Raw genomic sequence first — 25,686 nt, forward strand, 5'->3', positions numbered from 1 at the left:
TAGTTTGATATATAATTATTATATATAATATAAAAAGTTGTAAAACACATCAGTGCATTTATTTTTAACACTGCTTCTTTTCTTTTGTTATAATTAATCTTCCTTCTACCCCTCCCATCCCCAGGGTCAATTAAGTGAGAGCATGGACCACGGAGGAGTTGGCCAATATGACCTGTAAGTTGCTGCTAGAAAATGTTCTGTATCATTCGTGCCAACTACATATAACTTCTAGTTTTGTTACACTGTTAAGTTAAATAGAAAATTTTGTCATTCTTGTTTAATTTTGAGTTGTTTCTAGTTGTTTCACTATTTCTTCACATTAAGATTTGTTAATTGTATCTTGAAATAAAATAATAATAATAAAAAAAATTCTGGCGAAACTTGCTGTTGTCTTTTAATCCTTGTTTCTCCTAACATTATCTATTGTACCTGAATAATATTTGCAATATCAGTGTAATGTACCGTCTGCAGAACATTGTATGTTCTGTGCTTTTTGTAAAGGCTGCAGTTGCAGATTTGCATAGCAGTGTAAAGCAGATGAGAATTCAGAAGTTCTGATTTGAAGTTCAGCAGACAGCTACCTTTAGCATTACTTCACTTATAGATTGTTTCAGCATACCATGTTGTGAGAAGAAAGCAGTGATAGTTAAAACAGTTCAGTTACGTTTAATTTAGCAGGATCAATCTGTTAGTCTTTTGCAGAACTGTAGCATAATTTAGAAGCATCGTTAAATCATGGATCAGTCGTCTTTTGTGACGTGTTCAGAGTTGTGAGACTTGCTTTTGTTACGCTTTTTTCTGCAAGATATTTGTGTTATAGAAGTCTCACCACGACTGTTGGGGCTGCTGAATGTGATTTGAAACTTAAACACACTATATAGACTTGCTTTTACTTGACGTCTTGTAGGAATATCTAAGTCAGTTTGAGGCTTTGGTCTTTTAAACTTAATTCTGCTGTAATACAGAGATCTATTATGCATAAAAATGAAGGAATCTGAAGGAAGTCTTCATACTGTAAATCCCCAAAATTTGCAGGTAATCTTTTCCGTGCAACTTGCAATTTACTGCTTTGCACACACCTAAATAAAACTTCTGATGCTGAGAATTCTCCAAATCTCCAAAGCAGTCATTCAGTTATGTCAGATATACTGTACACTTCTCAGAAAGTAATTTGCTTGCTTACTTTCATTTGATCACTTTTGAGTATCAGGTAGTCTTATATTTTTATTTCGGTTTTATCCAGTGGCATGGAACATTGTGAAAAATTTGAGATTTCAGAAACTAGTGTAAACAGAGGTCCAGAAAAGATCCGACCAGAATGCTTTGAGTTACTACGCGTACTTGGCAAAGGTGGCTATGGAAAGGTAAGGAACTGTCTTCTACAGAAGTAAATCCATTACGCTGAAGGCTTTAACAGTGCTCACTTGCTATCTTTGGCAAGATCTAATCTTCCCATCACATTTTCTGAAAAGTTCATTCTACCAGAAGGTAACCTCAGGGCTGCCAAGGTTGGTGTCATGGGACTGAGGTCACTGGCAGAGCCGCAGCAGCTAGCGGCAGCAGAAAATGTCTCGTACTGGTTCAAATCACTAGCTCTTCTCTTTCAAGCAGCGTTGTAGTTTGTAGGTGGTCTCATCTCTCTTTTGCAAAATTTTGTTGTTAGCTTATGACAGCTAATGTGACTGTAATATGTGATTACTTTTGTATTGGTGTTGTGTAGGTATTTCAAGTACGAAAAGTAACTGGAGCAAACACCGGGAAAATATTTGCCATGAAAGTTCTTAAAAAGGTAAACTCAATGTTCACATTTCATCTGAATCTAAAAAAAAAATCTATCCCTCCATTTAGTTTTTACAATTATCTAATTGTATAATATACCTAAACTTTATCATATCTACAGTTGTTAACCAGGTACATTTGGAATTAGAATTAAACTTTAAATTGTTCTGTCTGCATAGTTCTTCGGAGCTAGTTTAAATAGGTCAGGAGGTCCCTTCCAGCCTAAATTATTGCATAATCCTATGAAATAAATAAAGACTTCCAGAAGAAACTTCTCATGTATGTACTGTGATGAAATTTTCTTTTTCTTACTGTGTTTGTGACTCATATGTAGTGATTTATATGTTGTGATTTAGTAAACTCAGAAAGGAACTCAATATAAAAGCGCATTGTTTAGCATACTCTTGTGCTCAATTCTCTGTTTTTTTTGTAGGCAATGATTGTAAGAAATGCAAAGGATACAGCTCATACAAAAGCAGAGCGGAATATACTGGAGGAAGTGAAACATCCCTTCATCGTAGACTTAATTTATGCCTTTCAGACTGGTGGAAAACTCTACCTCATCCTTGAGTATCTCAGTGGTCAGTATATGAAATTGTTAGCTGTTTCTTGGTATCTTACGTAGTTGAGAAAAGCCAGCTAACTACTGGCATGGTGTCTTAAAAATGTAAAATAGGCTGGAATTAAGAATACGTTCAATGATGTAAATAAACCTTCTAATTCAATAAAATAAAGATGAGTGAAACATAAAATAGTTACTTTTAATGACAGTACAGGAGAGGAAGATTTTTAATACCTTTTCTTCCATCAGGCTTGTAGTTCCTGTATGTTACACTTAGATCGTATGCGGAGTACCTGAGGTTTTAGTCCTTGCAGCTTCTTTGTGAAACAAGAAAGTGTTCTCTTTATTTCACAGTTAGAGACAGACACAGATTAGAAGCAATTTGCTCAAGTTATAACAATATGAAAAACGGGCTGAAATGCTGTTACTTTTTTCAAGCACGCTGTTTTGATTTCTTTTGGCATTTCTTTAGTTGATAGAATTCTGGGAATAACGGAATAGTAAATTGTGAAACAACTTTCTGTGGAGCAGGACAGAATACCTGTTGCTTATAGTTTTTCTAGAAAACAGACTTGACTGACTAAAAATGATAGAATGCACCTTTAATAGAGTATAATCTCATTTTTCTCCTGGCAGGAGGAGAACTATTTATGCAGTTAGAAAGAGAAGGGATATTTATGGAAGACACAGCTTGGTAAGTTAAACTATTTTGGTAAATTAATAGGTTTGGGGTTTTTTTCTGAGTGCTTAAATGGTATGTTCTGACTTGAAAAACTAACTACGCATTCATTTCTTAGTCTAGTGAAAAGAACAGTTAACTGGGTTTTGAAAAGATGTATGTGTTCCGTACTTACCTGTTTGTGCCAGTCTTACTAAAGATAAGGGTCCATTGCTGATTGCTGAGTGAGGTTGTGTGACATAGGGTTGTGGTAAAGGAAGTGTTTTGGGTGTTGGAGAACCAAGACTTGCTATAAATGCAGTTTTTCTTCTTGATCCACACACAATTTTGCCAGCCATTTAGAGAATTTCCAAGTGATTGTAATGGCTGCATTCTAACCATCAGATGTGTGAAGCGATAAAGGTAATTATGCTAATGAACAAGAAAGAGCCTTTTCAGTAGTGATATTTTACATATAAACAAGTTGAAATTATCCCTCTTTGATTAGGCTTTACACAACTGAATACAGCTGTATCTTCCCACAGTGCATGCCAATAATGCCTTAGAAAAGCTTTGATGTACATACGGGGCTGTAATACTGTTCTGCAGATAGCACTCTTCTCAGCTTCATTTTTTTTCTTCAACTTTACCACCTAGATGTGGTAATACAGATTGAAGCATATTTTAACCGCTAACTGGTAAATTCAGATTCCTCCAAATATTTTCATAAGATGATAGCTACTGAACAGGTAAACTTATTGCTCATGGTGTGATTTTGTAGTTCATCTTGGAGTCTGTATGCCTTTTGGCAAACCAACCTCAAAGGCATCATTGTTGCTCTCATTTATTCTCTCAGACCTTTCTAATGATACTTTAAAGGAACTGTTGCTACATACGTAATAGCCTTAGTGCTTAAGATGCTTTGGATGATTGAGTATGTCTAATTTTGTGGCATATGCTTTCTTTCAGCTTTTACTTGGCAGAAATCTCAATGGCACTGGGGCACTTGCATCAAAAAGGAATCATCTATCGTGATCTGAAGCCAGAAAATATCATGCTTAATCATCAAGGTAGAAATATAGTAACAGTTACGTTGCCAATCATTTGAAAACAATTCTTCAAAGGTCAGAACACTTCACTCTTACATGAATTTCCTTAGAATAATGGCATGTTTATTATCATTCTTGGTATAACTGAAGAATTGCCAAAGCTAATTGCTTGCCCTTCAACACAGCTTTTTTGGCTTTAAATAGGCCACAGCAAGCTCCAAGTTCCATGTGTATAGACCCAGGCAATTTTTGAATGGTTGACTTGCTTTTTCTGCAGCTCTGGAATTTTGCTTCTACTGGGTCGCTGTAAATACATAAAGATCTTTGTCTTCGGTGTAGTATCAGTGACATTTTATGTCATTTTATGGGATGACTGAAGATGTTAGTTAGGAAAGACAATTTAGGTAGGATACCAAATTGTCTGTAGCTGAAATGATGTATCTAGCTGTTGATGCTTTACCTGACAGTAGTACCAATTCCTGAACGCACTGTTACATTGACTGTATGACACTGATTAGTCTGGCAATCTGTACCATCCAGTATTGTTATGTTACCTTAAACAACTTATTTACTTAGTCTGAGTCTTTTTACTGAATTCTTCAGGGCACCTTACAATTTGTTGAAGGTTGTTCTCTGAACTTGGAAGGAAGTGGTAAAATTCAATAGCCTACTTTCTTACCTGATTGATGCTCTGCAATCTTTACATTTAAATACCTTTGTCTATGTGTGACCCAGTTTTGGAAGTTTGTCTTGTTTCTTTTCACCAAGTGGCAACACTTTCTTATGCAGGTATAATGCAGAGGTTTTATCTGTGAGTGTGATTATCTCATTCTGTTTTACAGCTGTGTTGCTTTGTTAGACCATTGAAGATATCTGGAAGTAGTTCAGAGTTATTACACATCCATGTTAAAAATTCCTGTTTGTTAATGTTACTTATACAAATGTCAGAATTCTGACAAGTTTTAAATTTTACATATTTAATTTCAGGTCATGTAAAATTGACTGACTTCGGATTATGTAAAGAATCTATTCACGATGGAACAGTCACACACACATTCTGTGGAACAATTGAATACATGTGAGCTGCATGATGAAATAGAAAAGTATTACTCTGGTCTGGGGGTAATGGCTACATTTTGCCTTTTTTAACTGGTGGTGCATATGTTCAGTCACAGACATTTTGCTTGATAAATGTGGTTTTGTTTGAAAACTAGTAGTCAGAATTAGTATTAAGCTTGTTAAAATACTTTCATATTTTCATTTTTTCTGATTATAGGGCCCCTGAAATCTTGATGAGGAGTGGGCATAATCGTGCTGTGGACTGGTGGAGTTTGGGGGCATTAATGTATGACATGCTGACTGGAGCAGTAGGTGCACAGTTATAATTGCATGTATTTCTCTTCATAGCTTTTGTAGTTACCTGTATTCTACTTCAGGTGCATGTATAAACAAATATATGTTTGTATATATACAAACTGCAAGTAAGAAATATAACTAATACAGCTACATTTATGTTGACCACAGTCATGAGCTGCTCTCATCCAAACAGTTATTTGGAAGTCCCATTTGCAGTCATTTTATCTGCTTTATAAATTACTGAAGTGAGTTCTGTGTACACAAATAAGAGACCTGAACAAGTCCTGTTTTTCCTCCCATTACAATGGCGCTTTCTAGCCTCCTTTCACTGGGGAGAACAGAAAGAAAACAATTGACAAGATTCTCAAGTGTAAACTCAACTTGCCTCCCTACCTCACACAAGAAGCCAGAGATCTGCTTAAAAAGGTAGAATTTTAATGAACGTCAGTACTACATGTGTATGTAGAAAATAGAAATGTAACGATACCACTGTGGCTATTCAGTCCATGCTTGTTTTACTAAGTCAGTCTTGTTCTTGCATGGTACAGAAAGTGATTTTCCTTGAAAATACAACTGTTTTCTAACGAATTCAGATTTTCTGATTGTTCTGTATTCATTCTGCATGGTATTCATTCACGTGATGATTCATGTCAGAACTAGTCTAGTCATAATGGTCTAACTAATTTTTTCTTTTTTGGATGTTATTTCTCCTTAAGCTGCTAAAAAGAAATGCTGCCTCACGTCTAGGAGCTGGTCCTGGAGATGCTGGAGAAGTTCAGGTAGCTTTTGCTTAACTCAAGAATACTTACATTACCTCATCAAAAATAAAACAGCTTTGAGGGTACATCAGGGAAGGAGAGTATGTATCTTGAAGTGTAATAAGCAAAAAGGCAGGCACATGTGACAACTGATCAAAATTTTAATGCTTTAAAGCTTAATGAAAGCAGCTGTCCACCTATTTGATAATTTGAGATTTGGAAAATAACTTTTTTATTCTTTACCTCTGTCTTCCAGTAGATCTTTTCAACTAGTTGCACAATGCTAATTGGACAGTCAAGTATGTAAGAGCAGTGATACTCTAGAAGTCTGATGAAACGCCCTTGCATTTAGTACAGCTCTTTCAAGGGAAAAGTGTTGTTAGTTTGCATTCAGTGTTGCATAGTTAAACGTTAAGACCTAGTTCCTGTTGCTTCCAGCCTGACTTTTTTTGTGGTGAGATTAACAATGTACCAGAGAGTCCTCCTTATTTCATAGTTTGGATAATTTGTGATTAATACAGTGTTTTGTCATTATTTTTAGATATCTTAACTTTTGAAGTTGAAAAATGTAGAGGTATTATTGCATGTCAACTGACTTTTTCCTAATACTTTCAAGGAGAACATGGTAGGGACATATGTTGTCCAACTTGGAGGTATGGTATCAAGTTTCAGCTCTTCCAGCTACTCTGATACAGTGCTGCAGAATGTATTACACTAGACCCAGATGTGATTTTTGGAAAGAAAAACACCACAGAGAGGGTCTGAAAAGAACATGCTTGTTAATTCTTAAATTTCTGTGATTTATACCCAGAAGGTGGATTATGACTGTGCTATTGCTGACTCTTGTAGGCTCACCCGTTCTTCAGACACATTAACTGGGATGAGCTGTTGGCACGAAAGGTGGAACCTCCTTTTAAACCCTTATTGGTACGTACTCAGAGTGCTGTGAGGTATTGCTTGTGTGCCTTTAGGAAAGGTCTTAAACAATGTGGAATCTAAAACTTAGAAATGCTCACTCTTACAAACTGGAGTGCCATTGATTTCTGATACTTTAAGCAGTTAAATGCATCAACTTAGGTTACTGGTTCTTGGTTTCACTGTTGTCAGATTAAAGAGAGAAATTACCTGATGCAGATTCCACACACACCCCCCCGCCCCGAGAACTGATGCTATATCAACATTTAAAAAAAACTCTTAAGTCTCCACACAGTATGAAATACTGGCTGTCATGAGCGTGCTGTTCTTATTACTCTGTAGTCATGGTACTCATCTGTCACTGGAATAGGATCTTGCTTTTTTTTATATGAGAAGGTGGCAAAACTGAGTTAAGAGCTAATTTGTCCTGTTCAGTCTCCTGGAGGATGAAGGTTCTGCTTCAGTTTTAATTCCTCCTGCTTCTAATCTGTAGGTTAAACAGACTTGCAAGTGCAGTTATCTCTAAATTTCTGCTTCTAAACATTATACTTAGTATACTTCGTCAGCCCTTAGCTATTATCATCTTAGTTTCAATTGCTAAGCAGAAGTAAATGAAGTCACCTAGTTAAGCATTTTATATGTTTGCTTACTAATATTTACAATGCATCTTGTGCATTATAAGCAGTAATTAAAAGTTTACCTCAAACCAGTGATGTGATGAGTAAGCCTCTATTATCCTGTCTTGTATTTTGACGGTGTCGGGTGTCTGTCATCTTTTCCCTCTGGGTACAGTTAGCTACAGCAGCAATGGGTACTGCGCCCCAATAGTTCCCGACTACTAAAAATTGCGCTTTAAACTGACTTAGGCATCACTGATGTTGAGCATACTACAGCATGGGGACTCCAGATGTTTTTTTCCCTCATCATTTTGAATGCAATTCAGAATAACACAAGACTGGTATTTCGAAATGAATTATCTGAAGATGGTTTTGGGTTTTTCTGTTATTATCAAATCTTAATGAAAGTTACTTTTACAAACCAGATGGCTTTTGAAAACGTGCTTCCATGGTTGCATGAAGGCCTGCACAAATGAATACATACTGCCTTATGAGAGAAGGGATTTTGGAATTATGTCTGTTGTTCTTTGAATTAAACAATATTCTTCATAGTCACTTACTGCAGAGTTGTCATCTGTCCCTCGCAATATAAAGGCTTCTATATCTGCAAAAATGGGATGAAATTATCTGGAGAGGCTTCCAAAAACTAATAGTTGCAACTCTTCTATACTGGTTGTGACAAGGGCTAAACTTGCAAGAAACTGGCATTGTATTTCTAAAAGTTTTTGTTTGTAATTTGAGATTTTTTTTTTTAAAGGCATCTTTTTAATTTGTGTTCCTTTTTGATCCATAATTTTTGCCCCTCCCCCTTGCCTTTCTCAGTGTCAGTGCCCATAGTGACCTCCCACTGGCAGCGACAGGATTTCGACATCACTCCAGGGTTTTACTACAGCAGAGCTCTGCCAAAAACCTATGGAATGAACTCCATCCAGAGGCTACACTGATCACCGCTAAGCCATTTGGTTGATATCTGTAATATAAACCCTTAATCATTTTGTTTTTGCAAAGCAATCTGAAGAGGATGTGAGCCAGTTTGATTCAAAGTTTACACGTCAGACACCTGTTGATAGCCCAGATGACTCTACTCTCAGTGAAAGTGCCAACCAGGTCTTTCTGGTAAGTGAGCCAGGGATGAGTGTGTGATGACTGTGGAGAGGTATGTTGTGTTACTTGGAAACAGTAGGGCATTTCAGGTAAATTAGTTCTATTGAATCATAATGCCCAATACTCAAAATAAACTGTCACAATTTTAAACGCACTTCTGCAACAGGTTTGAAATGTTTAGGGGCTTTGAAAATACTTAGTTTGATTATTGCTGACGTTTTCTTTAGATAGATAAAACAGCCGGCAAATGTTGCTTACTTTCTGAAATGTCAGCATTCATCTAATTCCTAGTTGCATTATGAACCCTGGACATGTGATTGCTTTCATAGTCATGCAGAGAGAACAATGTCCATTCTATAGATGAAAATTAATTAAATTGAGCATGCCTGTGATCCGAGAAGAAGTATCTGGGGTATGCAGGCACCCGGGTGAGGAACTCCCTAAATTCCTGCTAAAATGCTTCAGGAAGCGAGCAGATATTCATATGTTTACATTTACTCTCCTTCTTATAATTTTCATTTACTATTTCATGCCAATCATAACTGCATAAGTGATCATAAGTGTAAATCTTGCCTGTAAGTTACAGTGCATTCATTCCTGTTTTGCAGGGTTTTACGTATGTGGCTCCATCTGTACTTGAAAGCGTAAAAGAGAAATTTTCTTTTGAACCAAAAATTCGATCACCTCGCAGATTCATAGGTAGCCCTAGGACACCAGTCAGGTATCTTCTTTTTTTTTTTTGCGCCTTTTTTTGTAATACGCTTTTTGGCAAGTAGTTGAAATAGATCCACTCTGGAAATAAAAAATGTGGCCTTTCTCTGTAAGCCCATCACTTCCATTAGAAGTGCAGCATCGATCCTATTTTACAAACCACATTATTAGAGACAAATCTATGGTGTTTGGCAGCACAAGAAGTACTAATTTGTTTGCTGTTCAGTGGTGATACAGCCTCACAGTCTGGTGACTTTGGTACACCATTCCTCTAGAACTGTTTCAGAACATCCTAAGTACTTATGTGCCACTAAAGAATCATGCTAGTACAGAAAATTCCTTCTGCAATCATCTAGAAGTATATCCTTGCTACTCAAATGAGAGAATGTTACTTTACAAGAGACCATGGTAGAAGCTAGGTTCTGAAACTTTCTCCAACTTCTGGAAGTGGAAGGAAGAATTATATATGCTTCTCAATGGGCATTTGAATTTGGCTTCCTGCAGAGTAAAGGACATACCTTGGTGCTGTGTATATCTTGATCTCTGATTTTTATATTTCTTGTTTTAAAGCCCTGTAAAGTTTTCCCCTGGGGAATTCTGGGGAAGAGGTGCTTCTGCCAGCGCATCAAATACTCAGACACCTGTGGAATATCCAATGGAGACAAGTGGAATAGAACAAATGGATGTGACAGTCTGTGGAGAGGCCTCAGCACCACTTCCAATCCGGCAACCAAACTCTGGGCCATATAAAAAACAAGCTTTTCCGATGATTTCCAAACGACCAGAGCACTTGCGCATGAATCTATGACAACACAATTTTTTTTAAGCCTTTGAAGGTGGAAAACAAAGAACAGACATAAGCCCCCTTGAAGTTGAAATATGAGGGCTTGAATGGTTTACTTTTAAAAAGTGACAGTATCAAAGAATCAGTCATTGCACAGAGCGACTTGGAAAGCAAAGAAAAATGGATTTTTTTTTTTTTTCTGTCAATCAATGGTGCAAAAAAAACTTTAGAAAATGGTATTGCAGAACTCTAGGCACATCATCTAGCTGATTCGCAGTGACATCTTCTCACCTTATCAAGGATTTTTCAGCTTGATAGCTTGAAACTGACAGTATTAAGGGTCAGGATGTTGCTTCAGAATCACTGGTTTAGTCGTGAATGTGTCAAGGAGGGTTAGCCCTTTCACTAGGCAAAGTATGAAATGCCTACATGCTTGCGTCTGAGGAATAATTAGCATGCAAGCTTGGTTAAGCTGTTTCCTACAATGGGGTGGAATCAAAGATGAAAGATAAAATTAATTGGTATTTCACATTTAAAACATAATGAGTTTTTTATATATATAAAAATATATATTTTTCAAATAGATTTTTTGATTCAGCTCATTATGGAAAGTATCCCAAAATTAAAAATGCAAAATAATTGGTTGCTGCGAAGAAACGAAAGGCTCTAGTTCCGATTCTTCTCCTCATGAAACCACAAATCAATAAGCGAATCACGCAATTACCAGCTTGGCAATGTGGGGTGGGAGAGAACTGTTTCACTTGCTTACCCAGCTGAAATACCTGTTCCTGCAAAGACAAATGGATCTAATCAAATGGCAATGCTGCTATGTTCTAGGCTTAACTGGAAGCCATGGGCTCACATACATGTCCTGCTTATTTCATCCTTGTCCTCAGCAGACATTTCACTGGGAAACATCACTTTTGTATACGCTAGTCACTTAGATGGAGACAGCTGAATACGTTCAGATTCTTACCCATATAAAAGATCAGGAAAAAATGCATCGGAATACAAGGTCAGTAGAAACATATAGGAAATACCACAGGAAACATACAGATTCTACATAGTATAAGGGATTATACCTTTTTGTAAGCAGTGGGTAAGAATTTGAGGATTTTTTTTTAAATAAAATTTTGCTTATGGAATTACCTGCCATTATACATTTCTAAATTTCTCAACTTTTTTTTCTATGCTGGGGCAATAAATTTGCTGATTGTATGAGAAAAGTGTTAAATGGCCTTTCAGTGAATGTCTTCCACAGTGGGTCAGAACTTTAGCAACTTAATTTAGGAAACATGTTCTAAGGACACTATTTATGTTTTTGAAATTGTCACAATCTGTACAAATGACTTACAGGTACAAAGAATAAAATAAAGGTAACTTTACCTTACTTAAATACTTCCTGCCTTAAAGAAAGCATTTCCATGAACATAGCTGGTGAAAGGGTTAATATCTGCAGAGCTTTACACTAGTTAGAGCGTGTATGGTGTGTGCGTGTGTGTGTATGATCATGCAACTGCATACAAGTCCTGTCACTTTTTGCCTGCCACACATTGCATTATCTTTAGTCAAACTGTGCAAAGTCTACTTCTAGTGTTTCACAACAGTAGGGATTTTTTTTTAATAGATTCTGCTTACTCTGTGTATACCGAATCTCTTTGAGCCATAGGATCCAAGCCATAAAACTCTCTAAGCATGTTGAATCCAATCAGAGTGCTGTTTTCTAAAATTTGCAAGTCAGAAGGATTCAGCGATATCTTGTTGATAGAAAGAACCAATAAAAAAGATGGTTATGATTGAGCAAAAATTAGTGGGTTTTTTTCTTCCTGATAAGCCTCTTGTTGGAGAATTTATTTTTTAGTTTTCTAAGGAAAATTAAGTTATCGGGACACAAATTGTACTGGAAGATTGCCATTTTTTCATTTGGTAATAGAGCCATTAGTGACATGTTGTGAAACTGGAATCAAAGTGCTCATGTGTGTTTGTATTATGCATATTTGCAAATACACAACACTTCAAGCAGTGCCTCTCTGTGCACTTGTTAACATAGGTTTCCTAACATGTTTACTGAGTATAAAGGAACTTAAGTTTAAAAAAAAAATTTTTTTTGAGGCAGATCTCTCTTGGTCCTAGTTACAGCTAACAGTTGCTTTATGGTTGACTGGATGCGATTGTCCAGTAGAATTGGTTTAATATGGCTGGCAAGAATGGCAAGAGTTGTTTGTCTGAGTTCACTGATTAATTACAGATACAATTCATCGGTTTTAAAAATAAATTTCATGTACTGTCAATGTTTCATCCCATAGATTATAAGTTTAATTCCCTACCATAACTGTGAAACTTTTGGAGTGTGACTCAGACAGCAAGCACACACTATGCAATATGGTTTATCCTGTATTTATTTGTAAAAATATCAGACATAGATCCTCTATATATATATAATAGTGTCAAAATTACTAGTCATGAACTAAGGGGAGTGGAGTTCTAGCTCCTGTCTGGCTATTTCAGATAAGTGCAGAATGCATTGAATATTGGAGAGCTTAAAAAGTGCTTTCTTTTGTTCATTTAAAAATGTCTTAAATTTTTCATTAGAGTATAGAATCTTATTTTTTTTATTTTGTACAAGCTGCGCTTTTTTAATTATAATCACTGAAAAATTCACTATAATTTGATTTTATAGGATTTTTGTAGCATTACAAAAATATAGTAAAACTGAGGTTAATACCTGTTGTGGCTAACCATATAAAAGTATTAAATCTTAAACTTGAACAAAAGTCATATTTTTTTTTACTAGATGTTAAATAGGGGAATATTTTATTTTGCAGGTCATTATCACAAAAGGTTTATCGGTCAGCTGTGTTACCAGCAGTTTTTCTTTTCCCATTTGATGCAGAAACTATTCTGGTATAAGATACTCACAATTTCATAATTTTTCTCTGTGGGAGTGATGCATACATTTGATGCCATTTGTGTACTAAATTGTAATTTTGGGAATGCTGGAATAATTCCTACCAAGACTGTCTTAATTGTGCCATCCTGACATTTGAATGTCATCCTGGTATTAGCTCATAATAAAAGATAAAAATAAATGACTCAATTGTTCTTTTGAATATCCCTTTTTTTTTTTGTCTTGCTATCTAAAAGCTGAACTGCTGGAGAACATTTAATATTTATGAGTCTACTCTAACTATATAGTGAATGTTTACTTTGGGTCTATTCTTTTTTTAGTATTAACTCCCAACTTGCTCTCACTGTTAATCAAAAAGTGCATCACATGTTGAGGGATGGTATTGCTGTTCTCAGAACAGGTGCTTGCGTTTTGTTTTGGTTTGGTTTTTTTAATCTGTTTCTACAGCAGTGTAGTTGCTGTTTCATTTTTCTAGCTGCAGGGAAATCCTTCACCCTAAGGGATAAAGGAAGAGAAGTTTCTGAGAACAAGGCAAATTACTTAAATATTCTTCCTGTAGATCCTTGATGATATACTGTGTGCAGTTCCTGTATATGAACTTCTACAGACTGTTCTCTTCTAGCTTAACTTGGCTTTGTAGCTGTCTTCAAGAAACAAACTTGAGCTGCCTTAGTAGAAATAAAGGTAATCCCTATTCTGTTTTTCATCCTTCACAGTTTACTGGAACTAAGTATACTAACTGCTGGATAAGATGGATCTGAATAGCAATTAAATGCAATTGTAAACATATGCTAATCCAAGTGACCTATTTTATTTTTTTTAGGAAGCAGGTAAGCCCTAAGCATAACTGTGGAGCTAAATCATTGTCTTTCATGACAGCTTTGAAGGGAAGGGGAGGGAGGAGGAATTTTGCTTAGAACTTAAAAGGACCTGACAGATGCTAGTTCTGATCAGCCTGTCTTACCATGGGCTGGTACCTTCACCTAGGTTCTTGGGCTCTTAAAAAAAGTGGTTATTGGTTGCCATTTGTCATCCTCTTCTCTGTTCTGTCTCCTGCAGAGTCAGACATGTGCTGGGTGTCTGTGTGTGTGGAAAGCAGGGCAGCTACCCTGGCCTGAGTGGCCTTGGTAAGGAAGAGTTGTGTCTTAATAGCATGATGCTGACAAGCGAAAGTCACTCATGGATGTAAGTTACTCACTTTTTTCCCCTCTCTGTAACTAAGATGAGAATTACTGGTTTTATTTATGAAGTGTAAATCTAAACTGGTTGATCAAAATCTTTTTTTAGTGCTTTGTTTTTTAATAAACTGAGTTTGATAATATTACTGGGTCTGGGTAATTTTCACTGGATCTTAAAGGAAAATCACCAACAAGGAAAGAGAATAAAAGACAGATTGTTCCCTGGTCCTATCTCTGACCAATACACACCCTTACTCTAGTAAGGTGGTGTTACTACTATGTGGTAGACAAAGACCAAAACATCAGCAACAATCCAGAGTTGATTTGAAGTACTGACACCATGTTTTGTAGTGCTCCATAAAATAGTCTTTGTGAGCTTTATAGGCCAGATGACACTGTCAAGTTCTTGTGTTGAATGTTTTCTTAAACACAACTGTAATACTTCTAAATTAGTTTCGTATTTTTTAGTAATAATGCTGGCCTTGCATACAGTCCTTGATGCCTTAGTTCTTCAGTGTACAGTGTCTGTCTTGGATATTGAACTACTTATTGAGGTAAGTAGTTTATAAATAATTTTGTTCTATAGCAAAAGAATATTTAGTTCAGGTTGATGTCTTTCAAATTTCCCTGCATACTTTGAACGTGTATGTGTAAAGCAGCGTGTTCATCTTGGGTCTGCCAGACCACTTCAGCTTTGCACTGTCATGACTGTGCTGCAACCAGATCACGAGTGTAAGCTAGCAGCAGGCTTTTGTTCACCAATAGCATCCATGCAAAAATTAGCGTGTTGTCCTTTTGCACGATGTGAAAACACAGTGCCAGGATCAATGTAACTTATCTGATGGAACAGTAAGCTTCCTTCTCGCTACTCCCTGCTGCATAAGCAACGGGGCTGCTATTTACTCATCTTGGGGATAAGGCGGTAAGAAAGCATACTTGGTTTCTCAGATCTTTTCATTTAGTCAGCAGGGTAATGGCTCTGCTTTTGGGACAACTGTTTGTATTAAGCAGAATCTGTATCTTCCCAGTTAATGTTCCAGGAGTGGACTAAGTGATTTAGACCTATTATTCTAAAAAGATTTTTGAAAGTCTGTCTGAGAGTACTGGAGTTCTGATGAATGGCTACCCATTACTAGTAGGCAAAGAATTAAATCAATATTCAAGTATCAGGAAGTGCATATCCTTGCTCTAATATCATGTGCAAGTCTAATGAATTTCAGTTTATATTTTCCCTGAGAGGATTTTTGAATTAAAAAGTGATTAAGCTATTTGTATTAGCATTTCAGGAAAAGCTAATCCAGGATAAGTTAAAATTTTTATTTTGCCCAGTATTTTAGAAAGGGTTGGTTATTACATCTGCCCTTATTAACTGTGCGTTGGGCTTACTCATGCATTTTACTGGCACAAGCAAAGCTTTTTTTTTGGGGGGGGGGTGCTATCTGTTGACTAAATTAAGTATAGCACTCAAATTGTTTACACAGTTCTCACACAATACCTGCATGAATTAAAAAAACACCTTAAAACACTCTTAGTTAAAACTATGTTCATGATTAAGTTTGGGAAAGTCTAAATACAATTGTGTAACCAAGTGAGCTGCCAAAGTCTCTGTGGGCCTATCAGAGATTCAGAACCCAACCTCAAGTTCCCCCTACTCTTTTTTGTTCCTTGACTGATTCAGTTCTGGTCCATCTCTTAAGGGAAGTTCTGCTGCAGCTGCAGCAGTCTGAATACCAGCACAATTTAAATAACAAACAGTTCTGATCTTGTATGAACTTCAAATGCAAGCTAAGGCACAGCTAGATCTCTTTGAGGAAACAAAGAGCAGTTTGTTGTGACTATAGTGGAGGTACAGGCACAAGCCCGTTACAGCACAGCTCTGGCTGTGGCCAAGCTCCAATTCTTTGCTGCAACCCTCAGGTCTGCTCTAACACCACTCAGCTGCACATTCTCCAAATGAAGTACCTCACTTGCTGGGAAAGGCTTCCATGGGAACCAGTCTCTCCTACTCCCATAAGTTTCCAATTACAGACCTAGAAGCTTTTGCCTGTTTTCTTTAAGTTGGTGTCTTCTTTTTTCCCCAGTCCCTCAGATACCATGGTGGAACAATCATAGGGCACATTTACTCTGAACTGCAGTAAACTTCAAACAAAAATACTATTAACAAATACACAGCATGGTCTCACAAAACCCAGGCTGAACATAAAATGATACCTCCTAGCTTGAATCTTCCATCTCATTAGACTTTTATTCAGAATACTAAGTTATACCAGTATTACACTATTTGCTGTACCTTTAAGGGCACAGTCCCATCATGCCCTGTCAGCCCTGCGAATCTGGCTGTGTCAGCTGCAACTTTATAGTGTTCAGTCACTCTGCCTGGCCCTTTTGAGTTGCTACACCATTCATCAAGTAAGTGTTTAACTTCTTAATTCTGTTTCTTTTTCCCCCCCTAACTTGGAAGTTTCCTAAAGGTATTCAGTTAAGACAAGCTTAAGTTAATGGCAACTCAATTTAACTTTGCTGTAACAGAATAATTTTAGTGGTTTGGGGTTTTTTTGTCTTACCTGCATAGCAAGATGAGAAAAGCAGGAAGAAAGATTGTACATAAATTAGCTCTACAATTAGCATAAAGACTAGTCATGAGTAAGTTGTAGCAGCTGGAGATTTGTTTTTCAGAGACATTAGTTTAACAGGAAAAGTATAGCTAGCAGTGAGCTGTTGTTATGTGCTTACATGTAAGTTAATACTGAAATGGTAATGAATCTTGTTTCTTTATTCAACATGCACCAAACAAATAGATTTAAATGCATTTATTCTCTCTGATTTTTATGCACACTACAAATTGCAAATATAGTATAAAATAGATTCTCCCCTGTAAGAAAATCTGGTTCCTGTTATGACAAAAATATAGTATTAAAGATTTGTTTTAAAAATACCAACTTTATAAAATGCTAAGTAAAAACTAACATTAGTGGTTGGTTTATATATTAAGCCAAAGATCCATTAGAAGTCTACAAGAACCTAAAGGGGAAACATCTTATTCTTGCGGCTTATCTCCAGGTACAGTGAGAAATAGCTGCTGTTACAGGTGCATGAATAAGAAGCTAATTTCTTTCATCTATTGGGCAAGCATTAAAGGATCCGTAATGCCAAGTGTGACAAGTAGCTCTAATTCTCACGGTAGTCCAGAGTATAAAATTTGCTCATAATCTTAATAAAAAGGTAGGTTGACCTTTTGGGTTGAGTCATATTAGAAGGATAAATACAATTTAGTACAGTCTGGAACTCTCCATAAACTTCTAAATAAAATGAATTAAGAAGCTGCTGCATGAAGTAATGCAGCATTTTGCAAGGACTTGATTGTTTCCTACAAGAGAAGCAATGCTGGCTTTTCTGCATTCATTCTGAAAACTTACTTGTCTATACTTAAGGTCAAGTTAACATTTTCTGTGCTGTTTTAAATATTGGAACATTTCACAGAAGCATGATATCTAGAATTTAGAAACTCGTTCCTTGTGCCACCTACAATTTAATCTGCAGTAAACTGAAAAACCTTAGCTTGAACAAACTGTAAAACAAGTTGTTTGACATGCTTTAGAAAATCTGTAGATGCATAGATGTAGCTCCATCCTTCCACTTGTTAACATGGTCTGAAATAACAGTTCTGCAGAGTGGACACGTTTTTTCTCTATTAAACCATAAAGAGATGCATTCTTCACAAAATGTGTGCTGTAATGAAAAGAATGAGAACTTAGAGCTTCTAAGCTCTTCCATTTATAAGGCGGTATATTATTTGCATAGCCTGATTTCTAAAAATAATCAGAAGACATACACTCGCTAATCTAACTTCATGTTGTTTTGTTTACCAGTTGTGCAAAATATTCTTAAGTTTGAAAAAAATTATTCTGATTATGTGTATTACCTGACAGATAAGCAGAATAGGCTTCTGAAATTCAGCTTGGCAGATTGAGCAAATATCATCCGATTCAGAACACTGTCTCTTGCTAGCTGTCACCCCGTAGTGCTGTAAAACAACATAGTTTCAGCAGATACTAGTTTTGGGGGCGGGGAGGGAAGCCAAAGCAAAACACAAAAATATGAGGACAGAAAGGAATTGGGAATAAGGGCTGCTATGTCAGGAAAACTATTAAATCCCCAATCCAATAAAATGGTGCTAAGCTTTTTTTAATAGCTGTCTTGGGCCCTGAAGCTTATCTGCTCCCACTTACCATGCTGTCTAGTTAGTATCTTCCCCTGATCACAGTTACTGGAATCATCTGTATCACAGTGACCTCTGAGCAAAACACTGTGTTCAGTTCCAATTTCATCGAGATAGCACTTAGAAAATGAGCAGTGCTTTATTATTCTTTTAGTTCAATGACACTGTGCTCCAAAATCTTCTATACACTTTACTGCATGAATAGCAGACTCTAAACAATACCCCTTACTACAGAGAAAGGTTATCTAGAAACTTAAAAATTCTAACAGAAGTTACTTGGATGTAAGCTTCCTACAAGCTTCAATTCTCACTGTATTTCAGCATAAAAGCTCTGCCTGCATCCAGCCGATATTCAGTTAAAAAGTAGGAAGCAGGACAAAAAGAGTATGTTATTTCACATACATTCATCTGAAGAGACACGCAGAATACATTTTTTGGGGGTGGGGGTTTGTTGTTGTTGTTCAGATAATGTAAGCATGTAGTCAAGGAAGAAGGAGAACAAGTATACTGGGTTTACTTTGAAAATGCAGTTGCTTGCACAAAATAATATAGGAATGAGGTATTTAAAAAAGAAGTCTTTCAATGTAAATTGGGTTTATTGTTTTGTCATAAGAGAATTCAGTACTCACTGGTTGCGTACAAAATATCCGCAAGACCTGCCTGAAGTTTCTCAATTGTCCAAAAAAGCTCAAAAGCTGAAATAGGAAGAAAACCTGAGTTACGTTTAGTGTTTTTCTCTGTGAACTAAAAAGCTTCCAAGCTTTTGTGCAAATGCCAACACTAGAAGTCTCACCGCTAGTTTGATGGTGGCAGGAACATAAGCAAAGCTGTAGTTCAGACTGACCCTATTTTAGTTGCTTAATATGTAACCAAACTAAGAATTTAGCCTGAAGCTTTTTTCCCAGTAGGCTTCTGTTCTTTAAAAGAAATATAGTGTTGAGGTTCTGAAATGAAGCATTCAAGTGCAAATATACCAGCATTATTATCATATATGTAGTAGTCTTTAGACTTATAATTAAGATACCTTAGCATTATGAAGTATTTTTCATGTTCAAAGCCGAACTTAGTGTACTGAGTCTGGTTAGATTTGGGACAGATTAGCTCTTTGGTGAAGTAGACAGCCAGTATGAACACTTACGTTTAGCATCACATGAGACGCACTAGCACAGAGAAAGTCTAGTTTCCTGGAAAATGGCGATTCTTGTAGCCATTAATTTTACCTTTATTTTTGCAAGCTCAATATCTGGTAACAGTCTGATCAATGTCTGATATGAAAGGACCTATAGAAACAGTGTTCTTTGCTATGCAACCTCAATCCATTCCCAGAACAGGTGCAGAAAAAAGATTTAGTGCCCTGAGCCAGCATTCCTATCAGTTTTGGAAGGCTGTATCAGTTTAACTGAAGCATCGACTTGCAAGTCAGTTCAGACACAGGGGAACGTTCAGAAATGTGTTAGTTTATGTGCCTCTAGCCCTCCAGTGATAATTACTGGAAAATAGTTTGAAAGGAATATAAAGCTTACATACTTTTAGGATGAGGTAGAGGAGGCCCAGCAATATCCCAAGGGTCCATCCTAGTACACTGTCCAGCTCCCCATAGCCAATAAGATAACGGAACCAAACTGGTATGGGGACAAACATACGGTAATACTGGCAGAGTTCTTCTAACAGCATGTACCAGTAGCCCTAAGCAAGACATGCAAAAGAATCGCTCAAGATTCAAAACACAAAGGATTTTTAAAATACAGAGAAAAGTTTGAGTAACTTTCTGTCATAATATCTTGAAACAACTAACTATGAAACATGAATGAAGACCTGATTATGAGTCTCACCACAACTGTACAAATAACAGTAACACAATTGATTGCTGTACTGCAGAAAATCAAATTAATAGGCTAAAATAGGATGGCTTTGTCAGATGCCTACCTACTTAACAATGCTATCAGACTTAATTTCCTAAGCATTAAAAAAGAAAATAAAAGTTACATGAAAAAGGAAAATAAGACAAATTTGGTCATACAGTCAGCGTTGTCATCAGTGGAGTTGTCCCTTGCATTCAGGATTAAAAAATGAGCGTGAGGCCCATTCTTTTATTAACAAATGTAAGTTACAAACTCTTTTTCTGTAAATGTTATTTCATGCCTGTCTAAAAAGCCTTATCTTGTGATAATTAACTCCAGTATAGGATGGGGTGATAAGAAAATGGTGGTGGTAGGGGGAGAAAGAAGCATAGAGTAGCTGGGCTGAACAGGTAAACAGAGTTCAATGACACCCTAAAAATGAGTGAATAACAAGTGCAAAGCACAAGTGTCCGTAGAGCATTGTGTGTGTGCGCGCATGTATAATCATAAACATTTAGCTTAGCTCTTAACTTTATTTCCTTACGTTTGTCTTTAAGACTAGACTTATAACAGGGAAGGAGTATTCTTTCTATCATGTACCCTGGATAACGCCATGATTTGCTACTATTGACCAGCTTCTCTCTTTAATTTAGCCGCAGTTTAGGTCACAGCTGATGTAATGGAATTTTCAACAATTATTTTTTGGATATTGTATCACTGGCTTAAAAAAAAAAAAAAGGAGAGATCGATTATAAGCTGGTATTTAGAGAAATTGGTTGTCCCTGAGAAAAACTTTGCCCTGGTACATTTGAAAAGATAAACCTACCAAAACATCCTGTTCAAATGTTGTCATGTATGAATGGTACTTGTTTGTCCTTTTTTTTTTTTTAACAGTACTAGTATTTGCTATTTTGACATAAAATTTGTTTTTTGCATGTCTCACCTTGGGAAGCACATTAAAATAAATACCTCACCAACCAATGTAGGCTTCTGTAAAAATCATTAAAACTTAAGTGGTTTGAGGAATTAAGCTATGAATCAAATTCATTGATCTGACACAAATGCTGCTTAAGTTTATTAACAAAAAGAAAATTCAGAATTATTTTGAAGAGACAGAAAATACAGCTGTTTGCATGTGCAGATCTTGAAATCTTCCTATGTCAGTTACTGTCAAGCATGTAAAAAATTTACTGTGCATCAGCTGCTCCATGCTAACAGCCTGTATACGCATTCTTACACTGCAGAAAATAAAAGTTTTATTCTTATTTATTCTTTATTCGATGACATAATACAAGCAATTGTTTCAGATCAGACTGTAAATGTTCCTTGGCACCAACCAGGGAAGAACATGAAATCCACAGGGTTTTCTCACCCACAGTGTAGTGGTGGATTATACACAGACCTTTAATTAAAAAAACTTTTCTCTGGGTGGAATTTAATAATTAGCTAGTTTTACAGTAAAAGAAGCCTCATAAGGAAGCAAAAATAAAGCTTGTTTTCTTACCTTGGATTTAAAGGACATCATAAAAGAAGGCACCAAGAGAATAAAGCACTTGAAGCCCATGAAGAGGAATTTCAGAATAAAGTCTGTAACTCCCACAATCCAAAGTACCTCCCAGAAGTTCATAAAATCCACAGTAGGGTTTAAAAAGATTAAGCTACAAAAGAATTATCAGAAGTTACTGGAGCACCCTATTTAGAAGAAAGGATAACCACAGCTTATCGTGGCAGGGTTAATTAAAAAAGGAAACTTGGTTTACATCTAAGAAAATGAACTCCTTACGGCAAATTGATCATTTATGATCTCTGATAACCTTTCTGGTTTTGTACCTTCCTTTCTGTATGTTCATCACAACCCCCATCCTCTAGAGATAGGCCGCCTTTCCTATTTCCTGCATTTCTTTTAGCAATGCAGCCTTTGACTGATCTACAGCCACGACTGTAGCTACAGAAAGGTAAGGGAAAAAAAAAAAATTGGAAACACAAACTCCATAGAGCCCCAGAATGCCATACTGGGTATTCTGAAGGCAAGGTGGTAGGGTCAAAGCTAGGAATTAAATCCACCTACATTCCCCATGGTACAGTAGTACCATTCAGTTGAGCATGGGGTCTAACTTTGCAAATTCCAACATACTATTTTTAAGGACAGCACATGCTCAGTTTGGCAGAGGAGAAGGAATGGAGATGGAAATAAAAGAGAAACCAATGCCGCAACTACAGAAAAACAGCAGCAGCCCAGATAAAATGTTCCCAGTTAATATCTGAGTAATTTATGATGTGAGTAGAAATGTTCCTCTACTTACCTGTAGTACAGTGACTGAGAATGAAAGGTGTAATACAAGAGGAGAGATGATCCAGCTAGGTATACTAGTAACCAAGCACATTGCAACTTGGAGCACCGTTCCTGTAAGATAATCGTAAAGACATATTACAATCCTTATCTTAGTAGCAGTGTCTTAAATAGATCTCCAAAGCACTGAGTCTGTTGCACCTGAACACAGTTTTACTACTCGAAGACTTTATCTTTGTGGTTTCAGGCCAAATGAAATGGGAGAATTCAATGGAAAGAGGTACAGCAGTAATTTTAATGTTTTCAACATGACAATTTCTATGTGTATCACGGTTTTGTCCTAAAAACACAACCAAAACCCACCCCACTCTGAAGAAACAACAAATTTTCCTTTGGGAGTAAACAGAAAGAGCTGAAAGTTTAAACTGTCAACTGCTATTTCATTCCACAAATATAGTTAAGAATTCTTCCATAAATTCCAAAAAGCTTTTATCAGTTGAAGTGATTGCAATACTCAAAGTCAGAGGGGGGAAAAAAACTCCTTTTGAATTTTGCAAACCTTACTTATCTAAGAAGATCTACACTGTACAGAAGCATTAAGACTTTACTTCCATTTTGAAACCTTGACACCTAATATTGTTAGATAAATAGAACAGTATCTCCATTCACATTTCTTTCAAAAAGGGGTAGATAAAGGTCTTGGTTAACTTACAGAATCTTGTTGCATAGGGTGATACTTACTCTTAGAAAAACCTGATTTACTATGCTTTTGTTTGCATACATATAAGTTGTTAGCAGCCCAATTCCAAGTGAAATGCCTATTGGAAAAAAAGGTCAGTTATATACAAGAAAATTTTTTTAAAAAACCACTGAACTGGGTTAAAAAACAGCTACTTCTAATATGTCTTTGTAATTACAATTAATAGCTCAGACTAGCAAGCAAAAATAATTAAGGACATTGTACATATGCCAGCAAAGGAAACAAGAAGCCACTGAAATGCAATTTAGTAAATCTCTTTCTGATGAATAAAGCAAATTAAAATAAAGCTAAAAATAAATTGAATTATATTTCAGGCATGGTTATTAGTGTATCTCTTGGGGGGAGAGGGTCTGTTCTCTTAGACCTTATTTTGTTATACTCTACCAATTATATGCTGCATGACCAATTTGACACACAGAATCAAGATATATGGCAGACTTTTGTGCAGCCACTGGAGGAGGTATCTGAGCTCTGAGAGGGAGCTGCCGCCGGGTTCCTCTGAGTCTGGAGTAGAGTCATCAAGCCCCCCTGCTTCGCTGTGGGCATGTCCGTGTGAGCGGCTTTGGGAACCTGGCCGTGAATGCCAGGAACTCGCATTTTCTCTGGCTTCTCCCACAGCAGAGTTTAGCTGTATGCGAACATCTCCGCTATGATGGCATGAGCTCTCTCCTGACAACCTCGCTGCGTGGGCGCTCTGAGGAGATGAAGAGTCATCACCACTCCCTTGGCTGTTGTGGAGATGACTGCAATTTGATTGCATGGTGGGATTTTTTTCTGGTCCAGATTCTTGCTATTTTGTTTCCTAGAATGGGATATAAAAAGTCACAGTTGAAGTTATCTCTAACTAGTTCAGGGGAAAAAACAAAACCACAAAAATACAATAGATTTAACTGAGTGATTGTGTGAAGTAAAGATTCTCTGAGAGATACTGTCCATCTTTGTTCTGAAAGCTGGCACGCTGGGTTTGCACCCCTTCTCCATGGGGCAACTTTCTGTGTGCCACATTAAATGACTTACTTTCATTCATGTGCAGGTTTTCTAGCCTGCAGTGAACCTGGCTGCCTCAGCAAAATCTAACGTTGCTTCAGTGCAAATAGGAATACAAAAGCTGCTGAACAGGAGACCAGCACTAGCTTGTACAGAAGAGGTCTCAGAAGTGCTGCATAATTTCTCAAAAATAGTAACAGTAGTAGGCCAAAGAATACATTTACATGCATCCATAAAATGTTAACCATTTGTTCAGACAAGTCCAGTCAAAAGCCAGTGCATGCTCAAAAACTGAGGGCCATTATGAGATTAACCAGATTATCCTGTCTGGTTAAGTAAGCAGAACCAGGTTAGTCCATTTTTAAAGAAGCATTTAGAAGAGCCTGGACTATATGATTTAGGTGAAAAAAGCAGTGCAGCCAACAAGCAGGACTCTTAACAGTGAGTCTATGCAAACGAGGTCTATTTCTCTTTCCTTTGGCTTCTTTCTGTTGTCATGGGCAGTTTTTCACTTTTGCATCAGTCTTTACATTGGTCACACAGTGTTAAATCTACTTCTCTGGACTGGTGTGACACCAGAGTTTTGGAGAATGCTTTAAAGCTGGGTTTGGCACAATAGAGTAAAAGAGTAAATTGCATTGATTTAAACTATATACAAATACGGGAACTTAGTACCAGCTTCTGCTACTATATTTTTGTTGGCCAAAGATTACATCATACATCAATCTGGCCGAAATTCATGTTCTGTAATGTTATGCACATGAATAAAGCCAATAAACTGGAGATAGTATTGACTTGTGTGATGAACAGTATTACTCAGTGTGTTGGCAGGATCAGGCCACAAATGCTGTTTTTAAAATGAGTGGAATATAAAAAAACAACAATCTCATCAGCTCTCTTCAGTTCATGGTTTAGGGCCTGCTTCTGCAAAAAGTGACAGTTCGGCGTTCAAAAAAAGCGAGCGATCCCATTGTTGGAGTAAGGCAGCGTCCCTTGGCACTCTGCCTAACAAACTTTCAAATAACTAAGTTATTAAAGAGGATTTCAAAGCGTAGGAACTCCACGCGCAGCGTGCGGCTTCCAGAATTTCTTTCCCCTCTAATGAGATGAAATAAGGTCTTCGATAAAGGCTCATCTCCAGCGCTCCCCGTCTCTTCCCGGGCTGCTGCCTCCCACCGCGCTCGGGCAGACGCTCTCGGGCCGCCGCCCG

The 25,686-nt window shown here is 36.9% G+C and overlaps 2 protein-coding genes across 3 annotated transcripts; one reads left to right on the forward strand and one right to left on the reverse strand.

The window, feature by feature from the left end:
• Positions 1-130: 130 nt before the first annotated feature.
• On the forward strand, positions 131-11,439 carry RPS6KB1 (ribosomal protein S6 kinase, 70kDa, polypeptide 1). Of its 2 annotated transcripts, XM_010287869.1 has the most exons (14): positions 131-174; positions 1,244-1,364; positions 1,721-1,789; positions 2,213-2,360; positions 2,978-3,035; positions 3,969-4,069; positions 5,036-5,126; positions 5,325-5,415; positions 5,723-5,830; positions 6,121-6,183; positions 7,012-7,089; positions 8,703-8,810; positions 9,407-9,519; positions 10,080-11,439. In XM_010287869.1, the coding sequence occupies exons 1-14, from the start codon at positions 143-145 to the stop codon at positions 10,315-10,317; spliced, it is 1,419 nt and encodes a 472-aa protein (XP_010286171.1). In that variant the 5' UTR covers positions 131-142; the 3' UTR covers positions 10,318-11,439. The 2 variants fall into 2 exon arrangements, with proteins under 2 accessions (XP_010286171.1, XP_010286172.1); XM_010287870.1 differs by lacking the exon at positions 1,721-1,789.
• A 6,361-nt stretch (positions 11,440-17,800) lies between these two features.
• Positions 17,801-24,249, reverse strand: RNFT1 (ring finger protein, transmembrane 1). The gene is made up of 8 exons (XM_010287871.1): positions 23,874-24,249; positions 23,471-23,547; positions 22,743-22,843; positions 21,944-22,097; positions 20,126-20,284; positions 19,228-19,293; positions 18,302-18,403; positions 17,801-18,108 (listed from the first exon to the last, which is right to left on the reverse strand). Exons 1-8 carry the CDS (start codon positions 24,247-24,249, stop codon positions 17,974-17,976), a joined length of 1,170 nt encoding a protein of 389 aa, XP_010286173.1. The 3' UTR covers positions 17,801-17,973.
• Positions 24,250-25,686: the final 1,437 nt, after the last annotated feature.

Source organism: Phaethon lepturus, unplaced genomic scaffold, assembly GCF_000687285.1.
Source record: "Phaethon lepturus isolate BGI_N335 unplaced genomic scaffold, ASM68728v1 scaffold37785, whole genome shotgun sequence".
NCBI lineage: Eukaryota > Metazoa > Chordata > Aves > Phaethontiformes > Phaethontidae > Phaethon > Phaethon lepturus.

What these genes read in the sequence shown, in the direction of transcription:
- RPS6KB1 (XM_010287869.1), top strand. Translation starts at nt 143, where the DNA reads ATGGACCACGGAGGAGTTGGCCAATATGACCT. An exon ending in TTTATGGAAGACACAGCTTG is followed by an intron (nt 3,036 to 3,968) that starts GTAAGTTAAACT and finishes GCTTTCTTTCAG; the next exon opens with CTTTTACTTGGCAGAAATCT. An exon ending in GTGCCAACCAGGTCTTTCTG is followed by an intron (nt 8,811 to 9,406) that starts GTAAGTGAGCCA and finishes CCTGTTTTGCAG; the next exon opens with GGTTTTACGTATGTGGCTCC.
- RNFT1 (XM_010287871.1), bottom strand. Translation starts at nt 24,249, where the DNA reads ATGCAATCAAATTGCAGTCATCTCCACAACAGCCAAGGGAGTGGTGAT. An exon ending in GGATATTTTGTACGCAACCA is followed by an intron (nt 18,404 to 19,227) that starts GTGAGTACTGAA and finishes GTTGTTTTACAG; the next exon opens with CACTACGGGGTGACAGCTAG. An exon ending in CTATTCTGCTTATCTGTCAG is followed by an intron (nt 18,109 to 18,301) that starts GTAATACACATA and finishes TTTTCATTACAG; the next exon opens with CACACATTTTGTGAAGAATG.